This window comes from Buceros rhinoceros, unplaced genomic scaffold (genome assembly GCF_000710305.1).
Source record: "Buceros rhinoceros silvestris isolate BGI_N320 unplaced genomic scaffold, ASM71030v1 scaffold7373, whole genome shotgun sequence".
In the NCBI taxonomy this organism is placed as follows: domain Eukaryota; kingdom Metazoa; phylum Chordata; class Aves; order Bucerotiformes; family Bucerotidae; genus Buceros; species Buceros rhinoceros.
The window spans coordinates 6231-19779 of record NW_010404133.1 but is presented as its reverse complement, the minus strand read 5'-3'; the positions used below and the strand labels follow the sequence as shown (position 1 = coordinate 19779).

Genomic DNA, 13549 nt, shown 5'->3' with positions numbered 1-13549 from the left:
GGAAAGAGAGTACAGCAAGGCCTAAGGAAAGGCAGAGGAGGAACTACAAGTAGATCTATGTGTTCGGACATCGATCCATGGACATAATTTCGCAAGTTGTAGGGGATTTGCAAGAATCTCCCACCTAAAAACTCCATTTACCAAAGATATATCCAGTTAGAACACGCTACAGAGAGTAAATTGTTTGTCTTTGTTACCTCCCATTGGCGTTTCCCCCTTGGCTGCGGTGGGAAAAGTGCCAGCCCGAGCTTTCTCCTCAGGAGTTGAACTGGGGTTTTCAGTTGGTGTGGCACTTAAAGGGATACTAGCACTGGTCACCAGGTCCTCCTCAAACCTCCTTAGGTCAGAGTTACTTGTTTCATTGCTGAATCTCATGGGTGAAGTGCTTGGGGTGAGGTAGGTGGGCAGTTGGTCCAGGCAAACCTGATCGTGTGTGGCATTTCCTTTGCTCAGTACCACTTTGTTTAACTCAGCACAGCTAGGGAATGAAAGGGAACCATGTATCAGCACTAGACAAAACTGCCATGGTACACAGTAAGAGTATTTTCCATGTGACAAACATCCCTTTGGTCATTTTTATACCATCTGCATTTATTGCTTTCAGTGAAGAACTCATTAACCTTCTTCTCACTCCTCTGGCGTTAATTCTTGGTTTGGATGCAAACCTGATACTCACACACATATATAATTCCACTGTACTCAGTAAACTAAAAATGAGGCAAGAGAGATTCCTCCCTTCCTTCTTTCCTCCAGTACAGAGCTGTGCAACAGGTATAAAGAGGGGCCTTCTAAACTTAGGCTCAAAGGTATCCCCTTGCTCTAAGATAAATTTGTACTTAGCGCCAGCAGTGACAGATGTTCCCTTTCTCACCTTTATTAACTTCAATTAATTTTTTAGTCACTTTGAAGAACTGTGGACTTACTTCGTGTGGGGCTTGCAGATGTCGGTGCTGGAGGTTTGATCAGAGAAGGTCCCAGAAGGGCACTCCTCACAAGTAACATCATTTGTCGAGGTGCCTGAATAAAAACAACGACTGAGGACTGACCAACCAAAATGCACCATGTCCAGGCCCATGGTGGAAGTCGGGAAAGGTCAGCTGGACAGGTGGGATTCCTACCTCTGACTTTGACTCCAAACCCAGGCTTGCAAACAGTGTGCTGCTGGCAGCGTGTGCAGGTGTTAGCAACAGCGGTTTGACAGAACAGGCCTGGTCGGCACTCACACACGCGGCTAGAATTGAAGGAGCAGGGCTCTTTCTCCACAAGGTCAGATTCTGTGGGGAGGAAACAAATGCAGTAACGAAGGATCACCCTGTGTGGAAAACACAAAGCAGGGGGCGAAGCTGAGCAACATCAATTCAAAGGCTCAGGAAGCAGAACAGGCTGCTGGCACCCGTCACAGTGGCAACTTAAGTCATGAACGACTGGAGAAGTCTGTAGACAATGACTTGTAATATAAAAGAGAAAGCAGAAATCAGACTTGGAGACCATTGGATGAGAGAATTTTTTTGGTAGCCCCAGATCACACGGGAAGTGATACTGATTATGTGCAAGGTAGCATTGTGTTCTCTAAATCAGTAACCAGCGATGGATAACTTTGCTGCTGGAAATTCTAAATAAATAAAATATGAAGTGCAAATAAAAAATATAAAGAGACTATAACTGTGAGGTATGTGTGAGGGAAAGCAAACCTGCACATGATACACAAGCGTAACATTGTGGCTTTTGAGATGCTTCTTTCACATATTGTTCAGGTCCACATTTCATGCAGTCTTCACGTGGGTCCCTGGGGCATGCTTTCTTTTTAACATAACCTGGAGAAAAAAAAATATGCAGGATATCTGTTCAGAATCACAGGAGACAGCCATACTGAAGTGTCCTTGTATACTCATTTACCTGGTAGACACACTGCCACAGTCTTCTCTTTGTACCTGTCACTTGGTTTCTCTGGCCCATTTTTGCCTTTCCTGTTCATGTATGCAGGGATCACCACTGTCCTGTTACAGCAGCACCACCCAGGACAATACCGCAGTCAGCAGGGGTGGCTGCAGAACAGGCACATGGCAAGTCATTTGCTGACAGAAAAGACCACCAAGCCTGCAGCGAGGGCAGTGTTCTCCTGCCATTACTAAGTTCCCAGGCAATTGTTTTCCATGTTTTCTTCTTGTCTAGAGCAAGTGAGTCCTGATATTTTGCTGCCCAAGGCATCACTCTTCCTTTTAAAAGCTGCCAGAATCATTGAGGTGCACAGGGATTCACGCGGGGACAAGCCCATCTCTCATGTTGGGAATGGGAGGTTATGGGATGGTACTGCTTAGGCTGTGCCCTCCCTACCCTTAGCAGGTTTGCAGCAGGCTGCTTTCTGAGCAGTCCTGCCAGTTTCACAGCTGCCTTGACAGTTGTGAGATAGTTTAATTTTCCAATAGTTTTCCTTTAAACAAAGCGAATTACCTATGTATGTCTCTGATGCTGGATGTATACACTGTGCCCTTTCCCTGCTCAACACTTCCAGCTCCTTGGGACTCACTGCTCACAGTTTGCAGGCACACTACCCTGGATCAGACAGACCTTCTGTGGATATGCAGCATGCATGAAGTTGAGTACCTGGCTGAATTAGATGACCTCTGGAGGTCTTTGCCAAACTTAAGCTATTCTGTGACTCGTTGTTCATCTCTGGTAATCATATTCTAATGACCATCTTTTAAAAGTATCTGTCTGACAAGTTAAGCACAATAATGGACAAGGAGTATGGGGAAGGCTGGGACTGAAGCGTTCCTAACGTTTCAGCTCCTGAAGCAACAGAGGAGGTATTCTACCACTGGTCATAGTGCCAGAGAAATTAGAAGGCAACTGTGACCTTGTGGCCTTGCCAAGATGTGGAAATAACCACGAAGGGGTACAGAACAGTTCTGCAGTTGCAGAAGCAAAAGGAAAAGCTAAAGTAGCAACATAAAGGTAGAAAGAGTTGAATATTTCACAGGAAGGAGAGAAAAAAATTCCAGGGTTGGCACCCAGGCTAAAACACTCAATCACAAAGAATTAACCACAGGAAGGGGGGAACCTAGCAGGGCCATATCGCACCTACTATGCATTTTAGCAAGCATGATGCAGGATTGCAGGTAAAAAAAGCTGTGCTATATTTGTCCCATTAATTACCACCAGACAAGCCTGAAGCACATCACTTCCACCTCCTCAAAACTACTTGTTTGAGACTATTCTTTTCAAGGTGGGGGCTGATTGCTGAATCTCAGCAGTCAAGCTGCACGTGAACCTGCATGTATGTGTCATATTCCCCCCTCCTGCCCCAACGACCCCAACTCTTGAAGTTCAGTTATTTGAGATTTCCTGTACACATGTCCCTCCCTTGGAGGATGTGTGCCCCAGGGGCAGCGGCTTTGACGCTTGCCTAACAGTGCCTTCTGGTGCAGGTCTCCTCTGACTGTGTTCATAGCTCAACAACCAGATAAAAGCCTGAGCAACAGGAATACCAACTGCCATCACCTGTACAGAAAAATGTACTTAAACTAAGTAGATTAGATAAGTGCTTTAAGTGGTTTTCTTTTCCTGAGGATTTACTGTTAACTGTGGGTGGGAAATTATCTTAAGTGTTGACTGCAGCACTGTCTTGTAGAGCTGGATATATGATTTACAGACTAAAAAAAAAAAAAAACAAAACAACCCAAAAAGGTAAAAAACCGTGAACAGAATAAATAGAAGTGGAATGCCAACTTCTGCATAACACGAGGTGTTCTAGCATACACCATTATTTCCCATGAAAGTGTCTGTTCATCCCCTTGACAGGAGGGAAATATTTTGTTCTGTGATGACAACGAAAATATTCTTCTGGTATCCCAGGTATGAAGCTCATTTTACCTGCCCAAGAATTAAGTACAAGAGAAGAAATGTGGCAACTGTAGAAATTGACTAGAATGATCTTTTGAGGTTGAAATTGAACTCAAAATGAACTTCAAAACAGCGGATGGTTTGCATGTGGCCCAGGTGCTCAGACTGAAAACTGTACCTCTGTGGCCTGGAACACTAAGGAAATTAAAGCCAAGCTGCATCAAGAGCTCGAAACGCTTCACTTTGATCAAACGGAATTTTAGAAAAGCTCTTTCTTTGCAGTGAGCAGTTGAGTCATTAGCAGATACGAACAGGTCATTGCTTGAAAGAGTAGTGGAAGATTAAAATGAAAAAGGATTCTGAAGAGTTTTTGTTGTGAAGGAGGCTTTGGAGGATGTGAAGAGATGTCTAAGACTGACATGAGGACGTGGCAACAAAATGAGTTTCAAGAACAAGGAGAGTTGAATTGACTGAGACTGGGGGCTTACTACAGCCAGGTGTAAATCAGATCTCTGTTTTTCACAAGACCTCACTATGGCATCTGTCACTATGAGCGCTTCTGCAAAGTATGGTTTTGGCGGAGAAAAGAGCTTTTCTTGGGACTGATTCAGAGTCCCCACCACTCTTTTACGGGATCAGTTTCTCCGCCCCTTGGTCTCATTCACTTATACAGCTAGCAACCAAGCGCTAAACCCCTCTTTATCAGAGCACAAATAAATGTCGAAAATTTCCTTTCAAAAAAAAAAAAAAAAAGAAAAAAGAAAACATTGCTATAAGAAGAGATTGGTAAGAGATTTTATGGTGAAATACCATAAAATGCCCCACTCTCTACGGGACTTTTTGGCCAACAGGGGGAGTTTCAGACATTTCCGGAGCTCTTGTCTCACCAAGGAGTTCTCTGCTTCTGACCCCATATGCCTCTGAGTCACAAACAGCTGCCAGCACAGACCACTGTGTCCCCCGATAAGAGGCTGTTCCCTTCCTCATGTGAGACACTTCCTAAACTGTTTTAAGAGGATAATGATTTTCTACACCTTCATTCTATATTTTTTGTCTCATCAGAAATTTATTTAGCCTAATTTCACTGCGCTGTTTCACACAGAGGCAAGTTGAAATGAATTCTTAGATCTGCCTACTTCTAGCTACTTTAGAGTACCAAATAAACCATTCAAAAACAGATTAAAAATTCTAGCAAGTTATCTTGTTGGCAATTTACTGATTGTTTGCATGCAGACTGAGCAGGAGCAGAGCTGTGGAGAACAATTTCACATGTGGATCCACACTAGACAGTGATTCAAGATTCTGCACTTTTCTTCAGGAACAAAATGCAATTCTACAGAAATAAACAGTTCCTACTACCTCTAGGAGAAAGGCTTCTTGTTAATTTGACTGATTTATAGACATACTGACCTGAGGGACACTGGTAACAGCAGCTTTGTGAAGTTTCATCATAGAACCAATTCTCAAGTGTATCACAGGAATGAGATAATGATGTCTAGAAATTGAAACAGACAAAAGACACAATTAGAAAACAGTTAGTTCTGTACTAGAGCAGATCCCAGTATCTGTTTCAAGCGATGGTAGTTGCAGATGGTAAGGAAAAGCCTACAGCATTTTGAAATTTCAAGTCTCCCCAAAGCAACTAAATTACTTTTGCCCATATGCTTAAACAAAGATCGCAATATTCAGTGTATAATTCAATCTCTATCTTCACTCAGCAGCCACTTGCCTGCCTGGAAAGGAATGCTGCAAATACTCACACCATGAAGCCCTTATTCAAATAACTAACCCCATTTCTATTGTGAGTGAAGCTTTTCAGGACACCCCTTCGGCTTGACTACATCTCGATACCTGTTTAGTTAAAAGCCCCCCACACAATAGTTCTAATATTAGTTTAGAAAATGAGTCTCAGCTATGAATTCTACCAAGAAGCAATATAACAAGACTTCACTTTTGCAAGGCACAGTCACTACATGCTATGGGAAATCACAGTGCTATGAGTTTTCTGATGAGAAAATCTGATTTTTAAATTGGCATCTCCCTTAATAATCCCCTAAAAATGTTATCTGAATTTCATTTTCAGTATTTGCTAGAAGGTATAAATGGCAATTTTTTGTAAAGACTCAATCAGCAGATTCCCCAGAGATTTTCCCACATGCTACTGGTAGAGCAGTTAAGTATTTCAGAAAACCTACATCTCACTTTCTGTAGATGAATTTCCCATTGGCCTTTGAAATAACACCTACTGTCTCCTACTGCCTGGGTATACAGTGCAGAATCTCACTACCTAATTTCACAGCCATATTCTCCTGTTTAATACGCTGTTCTTTTCATGGCAGGACTATAAAACAGAAGTTATTTAACTTGCCCCAGGTTACCTCAGACAACAGGAACTTTCAGAGGAAATTATCAGAAGAACAAAAAATAGAAACATATTGAAACTACTAGCTCCGGTACTAGAACTGAGAGATCCTGTGTGGTACAGTCCTGCACTAACTCCTGGGCTACGACATCTCCCTACAAGCATTTTTTCTGGCTTACTGTATAGAGGAAACGGCAGATGTCTGCTTGCTCAGCCTGACTCAGATCAGGTTTACGAATGCGCACCCTGCTGCCTTCTTTGCTGAAGAGGAAGCCCTAGACTGCAGGAAAAGGAAACGGAATCTCCCTGCATCTGCGTGGAGAAGCACCCTGATTAGCCTGAGACAAAACCGAGGTACAAGAAATGACACAAGACCAGACACTGGACAAAGGACCACTCAGGAGTCACTTCAGTGATATGAAGTGAATTAACTAGTCTCATAAAGAAAACTTAAGAAACAACAGCATCCTGGCTGTGGCTAAGTCATCCTGGGTTAGTTTCTCTGTAAGAGCTATGGGAAGTCACCTCAAAAACCTGATCTTCTCTTCCTGGTTCTCCTGAGCAACCAGCTCCGGCTGCAAATCATGCTGAGTTTTACATCAGGTTGGGAACAAAAGTCTTCAATGATTTATGCAGCACATAAGCTTACAGCTTATTTAATTGTCTCTTTTGGGGTTTAAATACAGGAATAGTGTCTGTGTGAAAGTGTGAGGGAAGGGCTGCTTTTTACAAAATTGTCTAAAATACTGATATTAGAAGCTTAGGATTAGATTCTGCTCTTACAGCAATATGAATTCTGATTATGCATTTGACCTGATGCTAGTGCTGTAATAAACTACTGCATGAAATTATGAAACTATACATACGAGAGTACTCAACCTTATTTTTTTCATTTCCACAAATGGGCAGCTACATCCTACAGCCAGCTACATAATACATGGCATCTGCAGCTTCACAAGAAACGTGAGGTACGAGCACCGCTCCGTAGCCACCTTGAGTGTTTACTGAGCCAAGCCCAAGGTGCTCTGCTGTAAAAGGAAGTCACTTTAACAATTCAAGACACAAATTCTATGGCTGAGACAACACTTTCTGAAGACTCCATCACTTCTAATCTGTAGCTACCTGCAAAATGTCTGTAAGAGTTGCCATCTGTTCAGCAGAGGTGGTTCATGAGTATGAACCTATTGATCTTTTCAGTGATAAATAACGTACAAATCAACGCGCAGCATCAGGCACCATCTCCTCACTGTTGTAATTTTTTTCTTGCTAAATCCTAAAGGTATTTGTTTCCTATTGTGACCTGTAACAGCGACACAGCGATGCAAAGTTCTACTCTTAAACTAAGCAGAAAGGCTGGCCCTTTGCAGACACCATACTTTAAGTTAAGGACCTGTCTAAAAACCAAGCCCCCACAACTCTACATTTCAGGCTTCAAAGCTCAACGTCAACTACAGAAGCAAAACTGGCTGTGGGGAAATGCAAGAGTCAGTAAGAATTGTATGGGCTCTGCTTCTTAACTTAGACAAGGCATTTTGTAAGCTGAATTTCAAGTTTTCATGCATCTGAAGTAAAAAATCTTGCACTAAGAACCTACCAAATCTTCTGAGTTTTTTGGGGGAGTGAAACAAATTGGTACCTAAAAGCAAAGGATGTGCCTTGAAGCAATAGCAGAGGTAAAAGGCCAAGGTCTCAAAATGTTTTAAGTCTTCCATAAAATGGTGGTGCCAACCCGTTTTCCATGAAGGTTTGCTTAAGCTACTTTTGGGAAAAGGGTGAAGGAAAGTCAACCATACAAGGATAATGTCATTTTCACTTTCCTGTCTCTGTGAAATGAACACCAGGATAATAGGCCAATTAAAAAGATAATCAGCCAAAGAGATGAAGTGAAAATGGAACAAAAATGTGCAGTATTTGTGGGTAGTGATAGGCCTGAACTGAGGTAATTTAATTCACGTGTTCGGTCATTAAGTATCTCAGTTTCATCACCTGTAACTCCTCCTCCCACATGTAAAATACCACCTCTGACATCTCATCTACAACGAAAGAAATTAGGGCGCAAATCTGCAATAAAATATTGGCTTGTTTGATCTTTCATTTTGATGAGCTCAGTATTTCCAATTAGGAAGAGATCGCTGGAAACAATTCACCAAGAAGCCCAGGGAATTCTAGATTTCACATCTTAGATCTCAGTGTGCAAGAAGACTCCAAGTGATATGGTTGATGTGTTTGGGGTTTTTTATCCCTCGGCTGTTGGCCACTCCTTTTTAACAGCAAATATGGGATTTGGTGACTGTTCGACTGGAGGGAAAGAGAGACGGAATTTCACTAATCTTTTCTTCCATGCACTTCAGATAAATGTTTTGGATTTAGCAGGAGGTGGAATACGACTTGCAAAAGAAAAAACTGTAATTCATACCCTGATCAGACTGCTCTGTAACAGGATGGCCAGGGATCCCTCGGCTTGGTGCTTTCATTTACCTATCAGGCCAGCTATTTTCTTCCTTTATTAAAGCATTGCAGATCAGGGCCAAATGAAATAAAGCAAAAATATTTGGGGTTTTCAGTGCTTGCTTTTGAGAATTTGTTTTAGAAAATAGGCTTTTTGTAGCTCTATTTACTTTCCTTGTATCTATAAACACATTTGCTATTCCAGTTTAAATAGTGGTAGTTGTAAAGACGGTGCTGAATTCAGTGGGCTACTCTGCAATTCAGTCAGGACAAGGTTTGACTCATTTACCTCTGGTCTTCTGAGCTCATAGAGAAAAAGTGATGGCGAGGCAGAGTAAGAAGTCAGCTTGGTACAAATGAGCTGTAAGTCAGGAAGAAAGCATATTACGGTAAAAAAAGAAGTATCTTCTACTAGCATTGGCTATTCTAGAACTGAATAATACTGTAACAAAACAGTTGACTCCCTTTCAAGTTTCTATCCAAATTCTGACAGTACAGAAGCTGATAATCTAAGGCTTCAAGCAGTCAAGCTTCTCTGCTTGACAGTAAAGACATAATTAACAAGTCAGAGTTAACCAAATATTAAAACAACAAAATCCAAACCATTGACTCAAGTGAGCTGGAATAAGGTTTAAAGTACGATCAACAACCTGTGACTCGCTCGTATCAAACAGTATCACTTGTGCTCCAGTAGCAGTAAAAGCAAGAGCTGCTGTGATGGAGGCAACATAGACAGGCAGTGAAAAGCCATTTGCATATCCCAGCAATATCTGCCTATTTATTGCAGGTAACTGACGATTTTGCAGTGAGTCTGAATGTTGAGCATGAGTATCAGGAAACACAATTTTCTCTCTCTTCCTTTCATTTTGTGAATGAAACACCAAAAGTGATGTCACATAGCAAAAATACCATCTTTTTTTCTATTGCCTTTCTCCTAAAGCAGTCTGCATTCAGCAGAGCAGACAAGCTATCTGATGGCACTCCTAAGCATCCTTAGGATGCCAGGAGGATCTTTTTCAAATGTCTATGAAGAGGATGCAGAACTTCATCATTTTCAAAGGTCTAATTGGAGTCAGACTCTTGTAAAACATCTCCTGACAGCCCAAGCAATGTGCTATATCATTCAGTTACAATGTCAGACAGGTGTCTTAGGACAATATATGCTCGACTTTCCACTGCAAGGGAAAACGGCCATTTCAGGACCCAACGGAGTGCGCAGTTACTCACCTACGTGACTTAACCTGTGCAAAGAGCCTTTGCGGGTGACCTTTTTTTTTTTTTACGTGTGTGCGTAAGAGTCAGTCAGGGAAATTACCTGGATTTATGCCAAGTGCTGAGGGCTTACTGCCACGTGATCCTCTAGGGAGGAGGGGTAAGCGCTGGCGGGGAGCAAACCCACAAGAGATGATACGATCTGAGCAGGGAGCTAGCTTGCATCTACAGCATCAGCTGAGTACGACTAGTGGGTTATGTCTATTTTAAGTCAATTTGATGCAGAAATAATAGCCCATTCATGAGGCAATAAGTATCAGAGGGGTGGGTGGTTGTAAAGAGGAAGGTATTTTATTGTTTTATTTGCCTTTATATCTCTCAACTTGTCAGCCATGACTCCCATCAGCAGAGTGAGCAGAAGCCTTCTGGACCAAGCTCTGCAAGAAATGTGCCTGTCACAGAGCACCTGGATATTCAGGCAAAAATAAAAGCCACTCACCCAAACAAACAAGAACAGTACCCCAGCCCTTTCAAAACTTTTCTCATTCCCTAGCTGTGATGTGCCTGGAGGTGCAGTAATGCTAGTAATGCCATGAAAAGATCCACATCGCAGCTCATATCCCCTGCTCCTGCCTGCAAAGTTCCCAGAAGGCAAACTCCCCTGACGGCTCTGCTTTATATCTTTCTTGCCCTGTATTGCACAAAACTGCTTCTGTAAACACCCACTACCCAATACCCAGCCTATGGGAGGAATAGCCCAGCAGCCCAGGGTGCCCCCAGACCTCTCCTGCACCCTGCATCCTGAGGGGCTGCAGGATCCTGGCGCCACACTGCCTTACCTGCGGGGCTGCCTGGATATCCTGGAGAAGTAGGAGAAGCCACAGTCCTAGTGCCGGGCTGCAGGCAGCCATCTGCGGTGGTGTTAAATCTCCTTAGCTCCCAGCATCACACGTTGGACAGCCAGGTTGCTCTTCCTGGAGATCCTCCCAGGGTCCAGCCCTGTCTTGCTCTGTCTGTGTCTGTTCATTCACTCCAGAGCCATTCCAGCTGTTCGAGACAAGCAGGAGACAGGCTTTGAGACTCAAGCAAGCTGAGAAAAGGATTTAGAAGAAAGGGGGAGGGGGAGCTGCCCAAAAAAGAAAAGCTAAAACAGAACAAGACAAAACCACATCAATCACTAGTCCCGGAGCTGTTGTGTTTCTGTGAGCTGGTTGCATGCATCAAGGTTGTAACCCACGGTAAACGAATGGCTGTGCAGAAACGCAGGCTCCTGAGTCATCTAGGCTGCCCTCAGAAAGCACTTTACCGCCCCAAAGCCTCGGCTAGGCATGAGTCCAAGCCCTGCCCCATCCATCCACCAAACTCTCAAGAGCTGCAACCAAGCTTCAAGAGTTCTCAGTAAGAAACAATTTTTTTTCAGTACAGTCATTTTTCTCCTGTTTGAATGAGTGTGTGAAAAATCACAAGCAACCAGGGTGACTCCACAAAGGTTTAGGCATTACACGTTGCCATTAGAAGACCAACTTACCACAGAGCATCCTCTTGAGAGTCCTTCTCTTTCCTCCAATCCCACTTGAAATCAGTTTCTGTTGGTGACAAACATCCCTTGGACCACTACTCGTCATGTCACTCACTTTCATTTGTTACTCTGGATAATGGTTTTTTGGTTCTGGTGACCAGAAAGATTTCAGTTCATTTCAGGTGTCACGAAGCTTACTTATCTGCCCTAAAAGTTTTGTCAAAAGTAAAAGTGAGCCACTTCAAAGAAGGGCAGAATGCCTTGAAAGCCTCTCTGAGGTGCTCAGGAAAATAATGAGAATTCCCACACCCATGGTTTTTTTGCTTCTCACCCTTAGCAAAAAGAAAAAGAAAACCAAAAGAAAAAAGACTAAAAGTCAGAGGATTGATTATTTTATTAAAGCCCCACAGCTACCCCACTGCCATCACACAGAGTACCAAAGATGAGAGCAAACATTCACAGGGGCCCTGGGATAATGCAAATATCATCTTTAACTCACAGCTGTGGCTCTTTTCTTTTTAACTAACCATCTCTGTTTCTTCCTCCAGAGTATCATCTTATAAAACCCAGGCATTTTCAGAACATTGCATACCGTGCGTTTGATACATAAATCCCATCTCCTTCCCTCACTGTCAGGTTACTTCTCAGTTTCTAACCTCTCTGAGCTACAGAAGCTGATTGCGGTAGGTATGCTTTTAAGGTCTAGAGACAACTAAGTATTTGAATGTCCCAATACTACATTTTTGGTTTTCTAATTTAAAAAGGGACTAGAAAACATCTTAATCTTGCGTAGCATAAGACACAGCCTGGAGAGTTTTAGCCTCTGTAAGTTATACTGCTGAGGTCAATGTATCTGATACAAAACCTAAGCATCTGAGTAAAAAAAACCCCGTGCAAAAGACTTTCTCAGGACTGGCAACAGGGAGGGTTTTCTGGTCTGTTTTCCAGAAAAAAACAACACTGAAGGGAGCATATTGAGCCTTCTGTATATGGCATCAACAGCACCAATAATTTTTTAATCCACTGGATAACTTCAATCGACTTTTGATTGAACTAAATATTTTAAAGTATGGGAAGTGGGAAGTGCTTATTGTTGCTGCTGGCTTTTCAGAAAGGTGATTACATCACACAATGCTATTACAAGTCTGTAATAGAAGCAACAGCAATGAAAAGGGTGAAGAGGTTGTGAATGCATTTTAAACTGAACACATTAATTTCAGGCTTTCTGTGTTTTGATTTCAAACACAATGAAAGGGGCTTTCCAAAAGGAGCCCGATCAGTAACTGGAAGAAGCACCTCCATTTTATAACAAACCCACGCTACTGTTCTCTAAATGTTGCCAGTATTTCCTAAAAGATATTCTATGTTAATATGAAAAAAAAAGCAAAACAAATAGGAGCAAACAACCCCTATTTCTCTGTTCTGCCATCAGAGGTCAACGTCTATCAGAAAAAAAGGGTAAAGCGCCTGTGAGCATGCTATTATTATTTATAATGTTTATTTGATTACACGCATCTGGCTCTAACATCTGAATCTCCTTTTGTTTTGGTTGCTGAAGTTAGCACGCACAAATACAAGGTTACTTGGCATTTTCTATTTTAATTAATTCAGTTAATGCTGAGCTTAGTTAATGCTTATTTTATGTTAATTTTTATACTGGGTATCTGTCTGTGCTGGTTGTCTCTGAGTGTTGTGTGGAGTTGGGGTGGAGGGGATTAGAGACGGTCCTGTAAGTCAGCAGTTAATCAAATGTCACTTCATACCTGGAGCAAAAGAATGCAGAGACCCAGAAGGCCATGAGGGAAAGTCTCTTCAACAAGGGCCCAAGACATTCCTTCAGCACTGTCTATTCATTGTGCTGCTCACAGTGACAGCCTAGCAAAGAAAGTAATAGCATTCTGTAGAAGGAGCGTCATTACACACACACCCACCCAAGCAAAAGTACTCATGACATTTTCTAATGATTTTAGTCTCCTATTGTACCTTTAGCATGGTTCCTTGTGATTTTAAAATATGTATGTTCAGTTTATATACATATATATATTGCTGTATCAGTGAGAAAAAACAGAAGTGTCACCTCTAAGCATCTGTCAAACAGATAAAGGAGATCACGAAATTTAAAAGGATACATACTAAAATAGCTTGGTCTAAAATTGGTATTTCAG

At 42.3% G+C, this 13549-nt stretch overlaps 1 protein-coding gene across 1 annotated transcript in view; it reads right to left on the bottom strand.

Moving 5' to 3' along the window:
* The window catches only part of TNFRSF8 (tumor necrosis factor receptor superfamily, member 8), a 15198-nt gene extending 4422 nt beyond the window's left edge, over nt 1–10776 (bottom strand). Inside the window, exons 1-6 of the mRNA XM_010133249.1 lie at nt 10705–10776; nt 5254–5338; nt 1692–1814; nt 1119–1274; nt 924–1017; nt 198–478 (exon numbers count right to left, since the gene is read on the bottom strand). Of these exons, the coding sequence (XP_010131551.1) occupies nt 198–478; nt 924–1017; nt 1119–1274; nt 1692–1814; nt 5254–5338; nt 10705–10776 (811 nt within the window). The remainder of the gene's footprint in view (nt 1–197; nt 479–923; nt 1018–1118; nt 1275–1691; nt 1815–5253; nt 5339–10704) is intronic.
* Nucleotides 10777–13549: the final 2773 nt, after the last annotated feature.